The 14,576-nt window shown below is 38.1% G+C and overlaps 1 protein-coding gene across 4 annotated transcripts; it reads left to right on the top strand.

The window, feature by feature from the left end:
- Window positions 1–601: 601 nt before the first annotated feature.
- si:ch73-29c22.1 (kelch-like protein diablo) lies at window positions 602–14,568 on the top strand. Of its 4 annotated transcripts, none has more exons than XM_058636474.1 (9): window positions 2,473–2,531; window positions 2,800–2,948; window positions 5,399–5,582; window positions 7,565–7,708; window positions 8,800–8,933; window positions 9,812–10,023; window positions 10,942–11,048; window positions 12,047–12,143; window positions 14,198–14,568. In XM_058636474.1, exons 1-8 carry the CDS (start codon window positions 2,509–2,511, stop codon window positions 12,102–12,104), a joined length of 1,011 nt encoding a protein of 336 aa, XP_058492457.1. In that variant the 5' UTR covers window positions 2,473–2,508; the 3' UTR covers window positions 12,105–12,143; window positions 14,198–14,568. The 4 variants fall into 4 exon arrangements, with proteins under 4 accessions (XP_058492459.1, XP_058492457.1, XP_058492458.1 ...); XM_058636475.1 differs by lacking the exon at window positions 14,198–14,568 and adding an exon at window positions 13,510–13,595; XM_058636476.1 differs by lacking the exons at window positions 2,473–2,531; window positions 14,198–14,568 and adding an exon at window positions 602–812 and having other exon boundaries at window positions 12,047–13,472.
- Window positions 14,569–14,576: the final 8 nt, after the last annotated feature.

The following is a 14,576-nucleotide window of genomic DNA, read 5'->3' as shown; positions in this document are numbered from 1 at the left end:
TGGAATCAAGCAAAACAGTTTTATTACAACACTTCCTCTTCTTTTTATTTTTTATTTTTTTTGTTTCAATAGGAAGCCATATTGACAAGACAGGGTCCTTAAGCAGCATCATAAATTCAATTGGACAACCACATCATCAACAATAATCAACAAATAATACAGAGAAAATACAAACTGTGCAAGGCTGGGATAGTTCGCTGTATGGTTATTAATGGCTGTAATAATTTGGTGTAATAAAATATAAAGGACACACAGAAAGTGGATCATAATAATGGCGTTATGACACATTTTAGTGTGATTTATCAAATAGGTTCATATTAATTCAAATGTTCCAACCGTTAGACTGCATTCGCTTTCAGGTGAAGGGAGAAATGCAAGGTATTCTTAGGTATTTTCTGCTGGTATTTCTTATCCTCGCAGTCTTCAATAAACCCTTGACCTTCTGAAAATTTGAGGATTTTACAACCAAGCGGCCTCAGGTGGCAAAGCAAAGCTGCTGAGGTCACAAAGTGGTTGAATGAGAGCTGCCAGCCAAGTGTTCGAGTCTCACTGCTGATTCTGGGAGGATGCGTTGAGGACATTTCACAGGAGCAAACTTTAATCAGCAGAGTAAAGCCTCAGGGAAATCCCAGCTACTCATATCTGAAATAATTCCTGACGACCACAGTGACGCTCCCTGCTTGCTGGATTAACTCGGAAAGGCCTTATCGAGAAGAGCTCAGCAGCTGCTTCCCCCGGTCTGTCTGTTTGTCCGTCCGTCTGTCTGTCTGTTACTTAGACCGTCATAGAAGCCACACTGACGACAAACAGCAGTGAGTCAGAAGTTGCTATTTTTGTATTGTACTGTCTTAGGGGCTTTGACTGGACAGATCTATAAATTAAGATATTTCTGTGGCACAGGAGTGAGAGGAAGGACGTGATGGAGTGGGGCAGAGATTTGGGGAAGGGAGCTGACAGGGGTCAGGTGAAAATGTGAAACGGTAAAGACAGATGGTGCACACACAAAGGCAATTCCTTCACATGAAGAACACAAGATAACTGAGGGTCTGTCTGCCCAGAAACAAGTGTAGGTGAATCCATAGTGGGGGGTTTTACGCGGAAACGGTGTATTATTGGAAAAAAAACTTTGCTAACTTTGAAAAGTCACTAAAATGGCAACACTGTTGTTTACTCTGTTTGCTTTATGATAACTGATGACAATTTTCTTTCTTTTAGTTTCTTTCCTTTCCCCCAGCATGGTTCATTGAATGGTTAAGTCTTCTTCTCCATTTTGGTGTTGCAGCCCTACAGCGCCACTTACATGCCTGGCATATGTACTGCAGCGTTGTCGCGGGAAACTTTTTCAAAACGTTTGTTTTGTTTAATGCTTTGTATTTATATAGCGCTTTTCTAGTCTTCATGACCACCTAAAGCTCAGTCACCCATTCATTCACACTTCCACACTGCTCATCTATGCACAGCATATTCTGTTTTTCTTCATACCATTCACTCACTGCCAGTGCAGCTGTCAGGAGCAACATGGGGTTAAGTGTCTTGCCCAAGGACACATCAGGCATGTAGACTCACGGAGCCGGGAAATGAACCCAATCTTGACCTTGAAAATAGTTTAAAAAATAAGTCATCAATACACAGCGTTCTGATAAAGACAAAGCCTCTGAGATATAGGCGAAAGTTGCAGATTCAAATATGTCTAATGGTATATTTATGTAAAATCCCATGCAACCAACAAAACGGATGATTGGAGCCATTAACTGTGTGTTACTGTTCTGCTGAAATGACATATAAAATAACAAATGTTACCACATTATTGTATAGCGATCATCAATCTGTTGAAAGTGCTTTGACAACATTTGCATTACAAATGAGTTTATCGTCCAGATTTAGAGACAAATCAATAATAAAATAATTAAAATAATGAGAGATATGTAGAGATATAATAGTAATAATAATAGTGTAAGTAACAGGTATTTATTAAATGAAAAACAAAGTTTGGTTGAAAATAAATAAAAGTTAGAAAAACATTGTGGCTCCTCTCAGACTAAGTGATATAAATCACTAGATAATTAAACTGTCAATTATATTCAACTAAAAATGACAAATAACCATTGTGACCACCCAATTAATAATATGTATCTTTGCTCACCATATTATAAGTAATGACCACACATAAAGAGAAGGAAGACTGCCTACTCTTTGAACTACTAAGATAAATGAAGTCACATGCAGTAACTTCACAGTAACACAGTAACTTGATAGAGTCGCATGTAAAACTAAATTTGAGAGCGATGATTGCTTTGGTTTGAAAGTGGGAAGCTATAGGGTGTGTAAGAGGAGTGTTGGGTTTCAGGCTCAGAAGATGGTGGGATAAATTATGTGGGATGGTCTTGGTGGTGGGCGGCGGTTTTGTCGCTCAGAGGGTTTGACTCTTGGGAGGAGTCAAGTATAAGTACAATGTCCTCGTAGTGACAGAGAGCAGTGAGGACAGACAAGTTCTCAAGGAGAGAAAACATGGGAGTTATCAATGAACAAGAGTAAGAGTATAAATCCTTATTGGAATCCTATTAGAAAATACTAATATATAACACATTTTAAATCAGAAATTCTTTATATAATAATTGTAAAGTAAGACAGAAGATATGGTGTTTTGTAACAAAACATAACATTAAGTTATTTGCTATGTCTAAAGTTGTCATTTTGATGTTTTAGGGGGTAAAAGTTGTTTAAAAGCTGTGACTTTTAAATGAGTGTGCTTACATTGTGTGAGTAAAATCAATTTAATGTATCTACTGCACATTGTAGGGCGGCCCTTGTGGCACCAGCATCCCACCATATGCTGATCAAAGAGACCAAGGGAGCAGCCGCTCGACCCACGTCAACGCGCCCTTCCCCTCACAGGCGACGCAGCCAATCTCCAGCCAAAGACGTGCAGGATGACACAATGTTTGTGGGTCAGTTTCTGCTTTTGTTTTACATCGGAAATGGTTTATAGTGGTTTGTTTTAGGACTATCCGTCTGTCTGTCTGTCTGTCTGTCTGTCTGTCTGTCTAACAGAAATATGAGGCCTACCATATTACAATTCCAAAACAACAACAGACACCAAGTCTACCAAGAGGCATGGTTCAAATACACCTACACTATGATGAATGCAGCATGACTCGTATGCAAAAACAAGTGAAGAGAATTGTTCTCAGACTTAATACATTATGATTAAAAGAATAAAAATAAAAATAAAAATGCATGCAGCGTTGTTAAGACTTGAGCTACACACTGATTGTCTAGATTCCAGTAAGACATGTCACTGTGACACGAGCCAGCCTGGAAACTGTGGTCTCTGTATATGGACACCACAACTGTTAAGAGACAGCTGTGGTTTACTGTAATTGCTCCATTTCATGAGTATACGAGCACATAGGCAAAGTGGATCTCCCGTTAATATTTGATGAGCGGTAAGTTCCCTAACGTATAATTCCCTAACACAGACTTCTGTCTCCTGACAAAGCTCCTTATCGTAATTAGTTAGTGACGTGGATATGATCACGGCTTCAAACCGCACATGGGTTAACCATACAAAGGCAGGATACGTTTATTGTCATGTGTGCAGTAAAAGACTATACAATGATATTCTTATTTAAGATACAAATGCAGGAGAAGAAACTTTAGTTTTTCAAACAAAACAAAACTCTGTGCCTACAGACGAGGGAAAGTAATGAAAGTTCAGGAGTCTTTTGGTCTGAGAGTAAAAGCTATTTTTCAGTCTTGTTGTTCTTGATTTCACATTTCTGCTTCTCCCTGACAGCAGAAGTGAGAAAAGTGTATGCTGTGCTGTGTCCTTGATGGTGATGTGGTTCCTTCTAAAGACCCTGGTGGTGTCAGTGTTCTGGAGTGATGGGAAAGTGGTACCAAGGATAGAATATAAAGTTGTGGAGTTTGTTATCCAAACACGTACAAACTGGTGGCAAATTAAAGCCAATATCTGTGGAAAAGCTAGAAAAGGTAACAGTGGACGGGTTGTTTCGGGGAAGAGCTTTTCACATGAGACATTCTGGTCAAAGCTCTGCCCCCAAAACATTGAAGGTCTTAGTCATTCATTTGCTAACACGGCTATCATCTCTGCTTAAAATGCATGCAAATGCAATTTAGCATTTTAGAAGCATTTCTGAAGAAATTGCAGACGGATTGCTGCCTTCTGCCCGAGCTGAAGCCAACCTGGCACGCTGCATCGAATTGGAATGAGTGAGACGTTGAAAAGTTGAATTCATGTTTCTAATGGAATGTCTGAAGAGTAGAACATTTTGTGCAAAATCGGCAACTGAAAGTGGAAAATAGATCCAAAGGATCAGGATCAGGATAGGTAGATAGGTGGAAAATGTACTAAGAGTGAAATTTGTGAACTTGGGAGCAAGTTGCAGATGTTTGAATGAAGCTTTTATGTCGATATTCAAGTCTATTCAATGATAGAGTATTTCAACAAATAAGATCAATACATTACAGTATCTTAAGTCACTTTACATGGTAAAGCTAAGACCTTACAATTATTATAGAGAAACCTAACAGGAACGCAATGAGCAAGTTATTGGCATCAGCGGAGAGAAAGTGTATGAACATCTGCCTCCACCAGTTAAGGGGGTTAGTGAAGGACAGGTGGGGGAAAAGAAGGATGTAAAGAAGAGAAGAAGACAGTGACCGGGACGAGTTGTGTTTTTAGAAGCAAATTGCAGACCCTTGCTTTAAAGGACAATGAATGAGTGTAAAAACATAAATGCAAATATCTTCATGTGTGTACAATTGGACAATACATGTTAAAATAGTAATATTAAATCCTGTAGTTCAGAAAACAGATGAAAAATGGGTCAGTCTGGAAGCAGAACTACTGTAAAGGCTCAAAATGAGTGTTTAGCCCTCCAGTAGAGTTCAGCTGATTTACAGACACGTGTTACATCTGTGCCAAAGAGCACTTAAGTTACTCTGGAGGCGCAACACCATCTTACAAGATAATCATGATGATGAGTTTGATGCCTTCACACTCTGTTCGTCCAAGAATCACTGTGGTAACTCGACAAAATTGGCCCGATAGTCACGGATCTGTGCCAAAGTTTGCCTCTTTTTTCTTCTTCTTCTCACACTGCACTTGGAAAGACTCAAAAAGTAAGATTAAAAACGTGCCTCAAGAAAAATATTTGTTTTTAAAGTGTTTATATGATATTTGACAAATGTCTTTTTGTAGGTTATAGCTCTTGTGGGTTTTTTTCTCAATCAATATGGTGCACAAAACAAAAGAGATGTGTTTTACTGTGACCATAAGCCTGCGTCTCAACACCAGACATAACACATGTTCTCACTGACCACTGTGATTAAGTTCTGATTGCCATGCACTGTTTCTTTTTTTGTTTTTTGGTAGTTGGAGGATGGACCTGGGACGACCCGTCTTGCTTGGTGGAAAAGTTCTGTCCTGAGTTCAACGAGTGGAGAGCAGCAGCGCGTATGATCAAAAATCGTGGCGCCGTAGCTGTGGGAACTCTGGGTGGAAAGATCTACACAGTGGGAGGAGAAGATAACATCAGATGTTTCAGCAGCGTGGAGAGGTGAGAGTTAGGACGTCTTTTGTGTCTTGATTTGGGAATTATTTTTCTCTGTAAATAACTTCAAATGTCCTCGCTTGCTATTATTACTTTAAGCGCTTTACTCCACAGGATTGCTCTCATCATCATCTGAAGAGATTGTGTTTATTTTGTCCCATTCTCCAATGAATTTCACGTCCCAGTTACATTCAGACTGCTGAGCGTATGAGTCCTTGTAATTGAAACATTATATTATGTCTCCTCTAAGCTGATTCAAACTATTAATTAATCATTTCATTATCTCATACTACTCCTAGAGTAATGTAGCAAGTGATGTTGGAGGGGAAATTACTGTCTATCAATAACTAAGAACCTTTTAGAGCAGGGGTGTCAAACTCAAATGACCTGGGGGGCCAATGAGCATCTAGTCTGGTCAAGAGGGGGCCAGTTTGGGGGAAAAAAGTGGGAAAAAACAACTGTTCGACAATATGAGCAACACAATATTGCATCATGATATCGCATTAAAGCTATTCATGATGATATTTCATAGAAAGTAAAAAGTGCTTGTTTTGATATGGAACGATGTATAATTCATAATAAAAACACATTTATGGTGCAAAATAAATCAAAAACAGACGTAAATACGTCACAGCGTTAACAACTTTAACTAAAACAAACGTATATATAGGAGATAATATAGAATAATATAGATCATATTAACTGCTAGGACTAAGCACAAAACCAGCGGAGACAGAGTCAGCCCCCTCCTCAGGAACTCACTACCCCAATCCTTCTGTGACTGTTCTGACCTCTCCTCATTCCTCAAAACTCACCTTTTCAAGATTGCTTTTAATACTTAATGGTTTTTAACTTTCCTCTCTTTGTCTTTTCTTTTTCATTCTTGTGCTTTTAATGTAAAGCGACTTTGACTTAATGCAAATCAATAAAATGGGATGTTACTATTATTATTACTATTATTATTATTATAGGACAAACACAAGCAGCCAAAAAAGATGTGACAGTCCCCATTAATGTAAGAGAAATTAAAAATATACACATTTAAAATGGGTTTGAAGAGTCAGTAGGTAGGGGGACTGAAAAATGACAGATGTGCTCAGTTCACACAAAGGAAAGCTTCATAATGTTGCATACATCACCTGTCATCCACAATGCCATATACACACATTTAAAATGGAAAAGAAAATGTGTTGCTGTTGTTCACATCTTTGAACACTAGATGTCAGCCTTTAAGCAGAAATCAGATGTAGACCTCATGACATTAAACCAACGTTAAAACCCCAAGAATCCTCACATTTGGGAGCAGTGATATATAGACTTGAAATATCCTCAGGGCACAGAATTCCCCGCCATCTACTCATGTTACCCGTGTTTTTATTCTTATATACGGAGAGAAAGCCACAAATAAACTCACACGTTTTCTCCTACTCCCTGTCCTCCTACTTTATCAGCTGTATGTCTCCAAGGAGTTGGCTCTGCTCCCAGTTCCCACAGTCACTCCTCAGCTGAATACCCGCCAGTTTACCCATAATTACCAGCAGTGGATGGCTGCAGACCAGCAGGGAAAGACCTGCTCCTGTCCTGAGTGATCTGCTCTAAATGGTCTCAGGAGATCGATTAGGGTCTATGAAGAGAGGTTACTGTGCTGTTGTAACCTCTTTTTTTCTTTTTTTGGAAAAATATGACCCAAGCCAATTAGGAATTGAGTTGTGTTGTTCCTTTTTTCTTGTAATTGGTCGTCAGCTGGGAGGTAAACAACTTTTAATGGCCCTCAATCAAAAAAGGAGGAAACAATCTGACAGATGCTCACACACAGCTCAAATACCTTATCCCAGTGTGCAGGTGTGTGTTTACACACACACACACACACACACACACACACGAGGAGGCATACATGGCAAAATATTTGACAAACTATTTCTACAAACTTGTCTGTGTCGGTTCTGCTCTGACATGACCTCCACACCCTTTGACCTCCATCACCACAGGTACAGTCCAGACAGAGACAGCTGGAGCACAGATGTCGCGCCCTTGAACAGCCCCCGCAGTGGAGTGTGTCTGGTGGCAATGGACGGATTCCTGTATGCGATTGGCGGACACGATGGCATTACTGCCATGAACACTGTGGAGAGGTAGTGTTACCAAAGAGGATTAATACTAATGACTTTATACAATTACTGTGGATATATAAGACATTCATTGTATGTACCACTGTCCTTTAAAGGCAAGCCTGGTTCTAGAGCAGTGGTTCGCAAACTTTTTTTTATCCCAAGTACCACCTGAGAAATATTGAGATCTTGAAGTAACACCATTATCACCAATATGTTAAAATCCAGTGGTGTAAATAGACCGAGCAAAGTCAGCTACAGGCCTTTCACAGGAAGCAGATTAAGATGGATTAAGATGGAGCTAGAGATAAGATGACCCTAATTATTATTGATGTTTGTTTTGTTTGTTATTTGTTTAATTTTCTAAGCCGTTCAGTCAAAGATCCCTCAGCACCACTGGTGGTCCGTGAGGTGACAAGCAAGTAACATATCATGTTTTTTAAAAATTTAAAATGTCAGTGTTTCTCAAATTGCCTGCAACATATATGTGTTGTTTTCAATATCACATCAACTAGTAGCCTATGTAAAATAAAATAAAAATAGTTTTTGTGGCATTGTCTGACTTGAGCAGTGCAGGGGACCGGTTTGTGACACTGCGGCCTGCAACCGTTTTGGGGCTATTTTGAGTTAGGTTGGTCCATGAGTGTTTTTTTATGGGTTAAGTGGTCCTTGGTCTGAAAAAGTTTGAGAAACACTGTTCTAGAACATTCTAAGCTGTTGACTGGACACTACTGGGGAGTGTTCTTCTCTACAATATAACACGTGCTATTTCATGTATGGAAATCTAACAAAATGAGTCAACTCCCTTCATACAAATGATAAATGCAGGTGCAAACATGGGGAGAACATACAAACTCTACACAGAAAGGAATCATGGACTGTTATTCAAAACAAGAACCCTCATGCTCTGAGGCACCAGTGCTAACAAAAGATTGTGGCTGTGTCTATGTCTGCAATGAAAAACAAGGGTTACCCATCATCTGACATTATTTTGAAGGCAGGACTTAGAAGCAGGAATAAGGATATAATACAATACAACCACTAATGTTTGACACACAGTTTCTCAAACTGTTTGTATAATTAACCTTGTTTTTTTTCCCTTCCTGTCGCTCCAGATATGATCCGAAGATGAACTCATGGAGCAAACAGGTGCCGATGCTGACCAGACGCACCAGAGCAGCGGCCGCTGTGCTTGGCGGTTACTTGTATGTGATTGGAGGGAATGATGGCGACATGGCTCTGAACTCAGGTGAGAGATGTGATGTGTGAAACAAAGAATAGTAAACCTCAGCCATTCATGTATAAACACAGAGTGACACACTTTACATCACGACTGATGGAGGCAAGGCAGAAGCACAGTAGCTTTGGTAAAGTGAGATGCCTGCATACTAAGGACGATGGCTGAAAACATTTAGAAACTTTCAGATGTGGAATTTACTGCTAAAAATAGACCTGGACTGCACAATCATATTTCAATCACCATTTACGATTATGGAAAATGCATGCTCGACCACAGGGGAGCTTTGATCAATTTCAAATTCAGAGAAACGTTTTGGAACAAAAAGGAAGGACACATTTGTTATTATTCAAAAATGCAAATAAAAAAAATAAAAATAAATATTCTTAAAATTGTCAGACTAGATTAACTGATTCTTGAAATTGGTGGTGATTATTTCTGCACTTTCAATTCCCATTACTGACTGGAGCTTAAACATTGCAGTAGACAGGATGACTACAAAATTAAAAATATTGTCTTGCAGGTCATCAATAATAAGGACTTTCTGCCCCTAAGACACTCCCACCAACTCTATGTATGCACTCCCTCTCTCACTCTCTCAAGCTCCTTGACCTTGCCAAAGATAAATAAGGGTTATGTTGTGCTCTCCTTCGTCACTGACCATTTCAGTCTGTGAGAAGTGTATGCCAGTAAAATTCCCACAAGTTTTTTTTTGAGTACAAGAGCTTAATAATATTTGCAAAAAAAATATGTATGTATATTGTTTTTTTCCTTTTTATATATTAGATCAATATAAACACTGGTACTCTATAAAACACTGTTTCTCATGCTTTATTTATAGTTGTACATATAGTGAGCTTGGCCTCTGCCTTCCTCTAAATGTTCCCCAGTGGAGCGGTACAAGCCAGTAGACGGCACCTGGTCGATATGTGCCCACATGCGAAGTCCCAGGGAGAACGCAGGCTGCGCCGTGTACCTGGGACATATCTACATGGCCGGAGGCAGAGATGAGCTCAGTCTGGAGCTCTGTGCAGCTGAGAGGTTTGACCCCGACACCATGAGGTGGTCACCTGTGAAATGTATGAGGAGCAAGAGGGACAATGTAAGTAATGCATGGGATCATATGGCACGGCTCCCCTCTGATTTACTGTATGTAATGTTCAGGGTGTATTTTAGAGGAGGGTGGAGGAAGAGGTGGAGAGAACAGAAGAGGAAAAGAAAGGAAAGGGATACTTGCATTCTTGTTATTGTATTTTTATTCCACAGTCTTGTTTTGTTCTCTTATTGAATAATTGAAAAGTTTGACGTGATAATTTTGCAAGATGAAACATGAAGAGATACAAACGATGTATAAGGTGTACATATATAATGTATATATAATGGTCAGGCATCAGCGCCCTCCATGACCCTCATGTGGAGGATAAAGCGGTAGAAGATGAATGAATGAATATAATGGTTCAAATGGCAATATTAAAGTGATTGAATATTTTCATATAAAGTCATATATATTTATATACACATCTGTTCCATGTAATTAAGGCTCAATAAATGATTGATGTCACTCTTATCACTCCAAAAACGTTTTTCTAATTACTGCCACATAAAAATGAACGGATATTACAATATAAGTATGAAATGTTGAGATATATGAGAAAATTAGACTATTTAAATACAGTAAATCATTTTAAACTGAAAAAGAAAACCCAATTAAAAAGTGGAAACTATGGTGTGAACATTTAACCCACACAACAGGTCAGGTCTAGGTCAGGCTTATTCGGCTACTTTGTCTGACTCTTCCAACTTTTCTATATTCAAACAGCCTAGATTAAATGTTTTTAACAAATGTTTTATCAGTCATCAACTTTTAACCCACGGATTTGTTTTAGAAAGCCATTGAAATTGCAATAGTATGATAGAGTGGACTATGGAAAACTCTGAAAATAAAAATCAGAAAAATGTCATTTAAAATATTTATTTTTATATTTTTTTTATACTTGTATGCCTGTGCTTGGCGTCTCAGGTGTCCCTTGTCGTCTTCAATGGTGCCTTGCTGGCTGTGGGAGGCTCTGATGGTGTCACCAGTCTGAAAACTATAGAGGTCTACAGCCATGAAACAAACACATGGAGGTAAAAGAAAAAGCATTCATGTGACGACATTCTGGATACTGCTTCATCTTTTTTCATCAGCATTAGTCATTCAGTAAAAAAATAACATCCCTTTAATAATGAAATTCATCAGAAGTAGTAGAACGAACATCTGAAAAAAAGGAAGGTTAGGTTAAAAAAAACTTTGGAAAAACATTTTTAAAAGGAATTTATGTTTAGCACTTTGTAACTGTGTTAATATAAGTGCTATGCATATTATAATATAGAAACAATTAAGAAATGGGTACTGTAAATGAAGCATTAAAAGTTAATGTTAACAATGTTTCCATAAACAAATTGCCACAATACCCTTTAATGCATTATTAGGACAGTGCCGTACAGAAGCAGAAGGAAGCAGGAAGTAGACCTGCCAAATAATGACCCTGGACATTAAGAAGAAAACAAACAGGCGGTGACACATGATATAAGAGCAACAGTCTCCAGAATAAAATTGCCAGTGTCCAGTTTTGGAATAACTACACAGTGCAACACATTTTCAATGGGTTTGGATAAACTTTACGTTGGCCATTCTAAATAACAGATAAGGAGTAACTTAGAGTGAGTTACAGAACGTAATTTATTAGTGCCAAAGTCTCAATGTTTCCTGTTTACAGTTGTCAAAAATAATCATAGTATGAAATGACATGGGATGCATGTGTGGTGTAGGCACAAAGTGACTTTGGTGGGTAACTAATGATGAACACTGCCTAATAATCAATGCAAATTACATTTATTGTAATAGATGCAAAATAACATTGGTTGTCTTCCCATAGTGATACAGTTGTCAAATGAATTTCAAGATGATCTTCCAAAAGAGACTCATTTGCAAATGCATCGAGACAGTCTGACAAATTTGTTGAGTTAGTTCATGATTCATGCACATACCTGGCTGCATGCACTGTACCGACAGCCTCTGTATATTATATATGCCTTCAGGCTGCTGACTAAATCTGAGTCCCACTGTCTCTGTCTGTTTTTAGACACTTTGGAAGCATGAAGAGCAAACACCCCGGAGGGAAAGTGGCTGTGCTTTGCTGATCCACTCAACAATGCTCGTGTTATGTGGACAGGACAGAGGTGTGAGAAAAAACTGCTTAATGGATATGCACCAGGCACCAAGACACACTGTGATATGGCTCAAATGGTAGATGGCATAAAGGCTGAGTATTTAAAGGGTTCACTCCAAAAGGAACATTAGTCAAATTTGGCATCAGCTGTTAAAGCACACAATAGGCTGTAAGGTTGGCAGTTAAGTAATGGAACCTTTTATGAATCCATCTTAGAAACAGACATATTCAAATGTAGTTTGTAAATAACTGACGTATGCATTAATATAAACAATGTTCCTTGGCTTTCAAAATGAGTTCACACAAAGCTGATTACATCCTTCAGCCTCACAGGATTCTCAGTATAGCAGCGTTTGGATCTCATATCACCTGACGACATGCATAGAAAATGGTTTCTTTAATATCACGACAGATGGAGGCAACAGAACCATTAAAGCAAAGACAGATGCAATTAGGTTGGAGTATGATGAATAACACAAAGAAGCAGGCACGAAAGGTTTTAGAAGTAAATTCTTCTCTTAAAAAAAGTTTATAATGTAAAAAAAGTGTTTCTTACCCCTGCTCGGCCCTCTGCTGATGCTGTATACACACAAATACTCCCTCATCCAGCTTGACCAAGCCTATTTTCAAATGAAGGACACAGCATGCAAATAATGTTCACAAAGACCAAACAGATTAGCTCAATAAATGTGGTAGACAATAAATGAATGACTAAATTTAATAAAAGACACAATAAAAAGCAGAGAAGCTCATGTGAGGTAATAAGATACATCCAAAACAACTCAAATAAATAAAAAGACATAAAAAACATGGATAAATTATGCACTGCAGCTTGGCATAGATGTAAATCCATGGCAGATACATGTTTAAATATGTTTTGGATATATCGATATAGCTTCCATTCAAATATACAGACTGAATGTTACATGAACATATGGGACATAAGATAGTGACAAAGCATAATGTTAAACATATTTGTATAACACCTTTCATACACAAGTTAACTCAAAATGTTTATAGAGAACATTCAAAACATACGGATCAAATGAAATACACAGGAAAAACATTATCACAATCTTTGTTGGCTGCCATCAGACTATCAGCACTAAACAATGACATTTGCTGTTAGAGACGCTGATGTTTATTTGGGCTGTATACAAATATATGTGTACATATATATATATACATATATATATACATATATATATATATATATGTTCAGGTATAACATAAAAACACAAAATTGTCAGTGTTTTATTTGTTCATTCTGGGCTACTGTGAAATCATGGTGGCAGTATAACATGGCTGACTCCATTTATTATAAGAGGCTCATAATGTCTCATAAATGTTTTTTTGTTTGTTTGTTTGTTTGATAGAGCCTCCCTGATTCCACACCCTGAACCTTTCAATATTTTGTTGCATTTCTATGATATTTTTTTTGTTTAGGTCTAAAAAACTCCAAAACAATCAAATTATCTTTTTTACATAATGAATATCATTGTTTGTCCCAAGAACAGCATTATTAAAACAAGTCAATCTTGAGTAACAGTATTTGCTGTTAGTGTTTTTAACATGGTTATCAAGAGCATCATGGATTTAACCAATGAATGCGGTTGATGAAAGTTTGCAATTGAAATGTCAAAAGTAATTCAAAAGTTGGTAGAAATCACAGGGTGTTTATATCTTCTTCATGGGAGAAGAATATTTGTTAAATATTTGGATAATTATGTCATTGAAATAGCACAAATGTGTTAGTTTGAAAGGTCTAAAATGACTGTAGCGGACTGATATAGATGTAGATGTGAGGTTTGTGATATTGGTCTCGGTATTGAACACAAAAAAGATTATTATTATTACAATATGGAAGTCATCATTTCACATTGATAGATTGTACAAGGAGGTTTTGAAGGTGGAAAACTTAGATGGCAGTTAGAATTGCACAAAAGTGTAAAATACAACCAAACAAATATGGCATATATGTGGAAAAGGTGTGTAATTTAGCTTTATTATATTCTATGACATTTCTGAATAGTTGACTCCTATGAAATGTCACTGTAATTACAGGATGTATTTGCTACGTTCACCAGCCTCTCTGAATTCCTCTCATCGAGGTGAAAATAACCCATTGCTGGAAATGTACAAATAAAAACAAGAACGTGCTGTAAATGATTGAAAACAGCTGGACTGAGTTGTGGAAAGACACACATGTGGAAATAAGGATCCTGCGTGAGATAAGCTGCTGACTGAGAGCTGACTGCTGACATGGGAAAGCATTAGTGGCTGTGTGGGCTTTGAAATGATGACGCTCAGAGCTCGTCCCCCTCGAGAATAATGGGCTGAAATGTGGAGAGAGGGCTGAGCGCAGGAACGCACCACACAGAGAGACACTGCTTTTTTCTGGAGAAGCACACAGGATTGCTGCTGCCAGCGCTGTCTGCCACCC

The sequence above is a fragment of the Solea solea genome, chromosome 8 (assembly GCF_958295425.1).
Source record: "Solea solea chromosome 8, fSolSol10.1, whole genome shotgun sequence".
Taxonomy (NCBI): domain Eukaryota; kingdom Metazoa; phylum Chordata; class Actinopteri; order Pleuronectiformes; family Soleidae; genus Solea; species Solea solea.
Note: the sequence above shows the minus strand (reverse complement) of the source record. Positions and strands in the feature narration are given on the sequence as shown.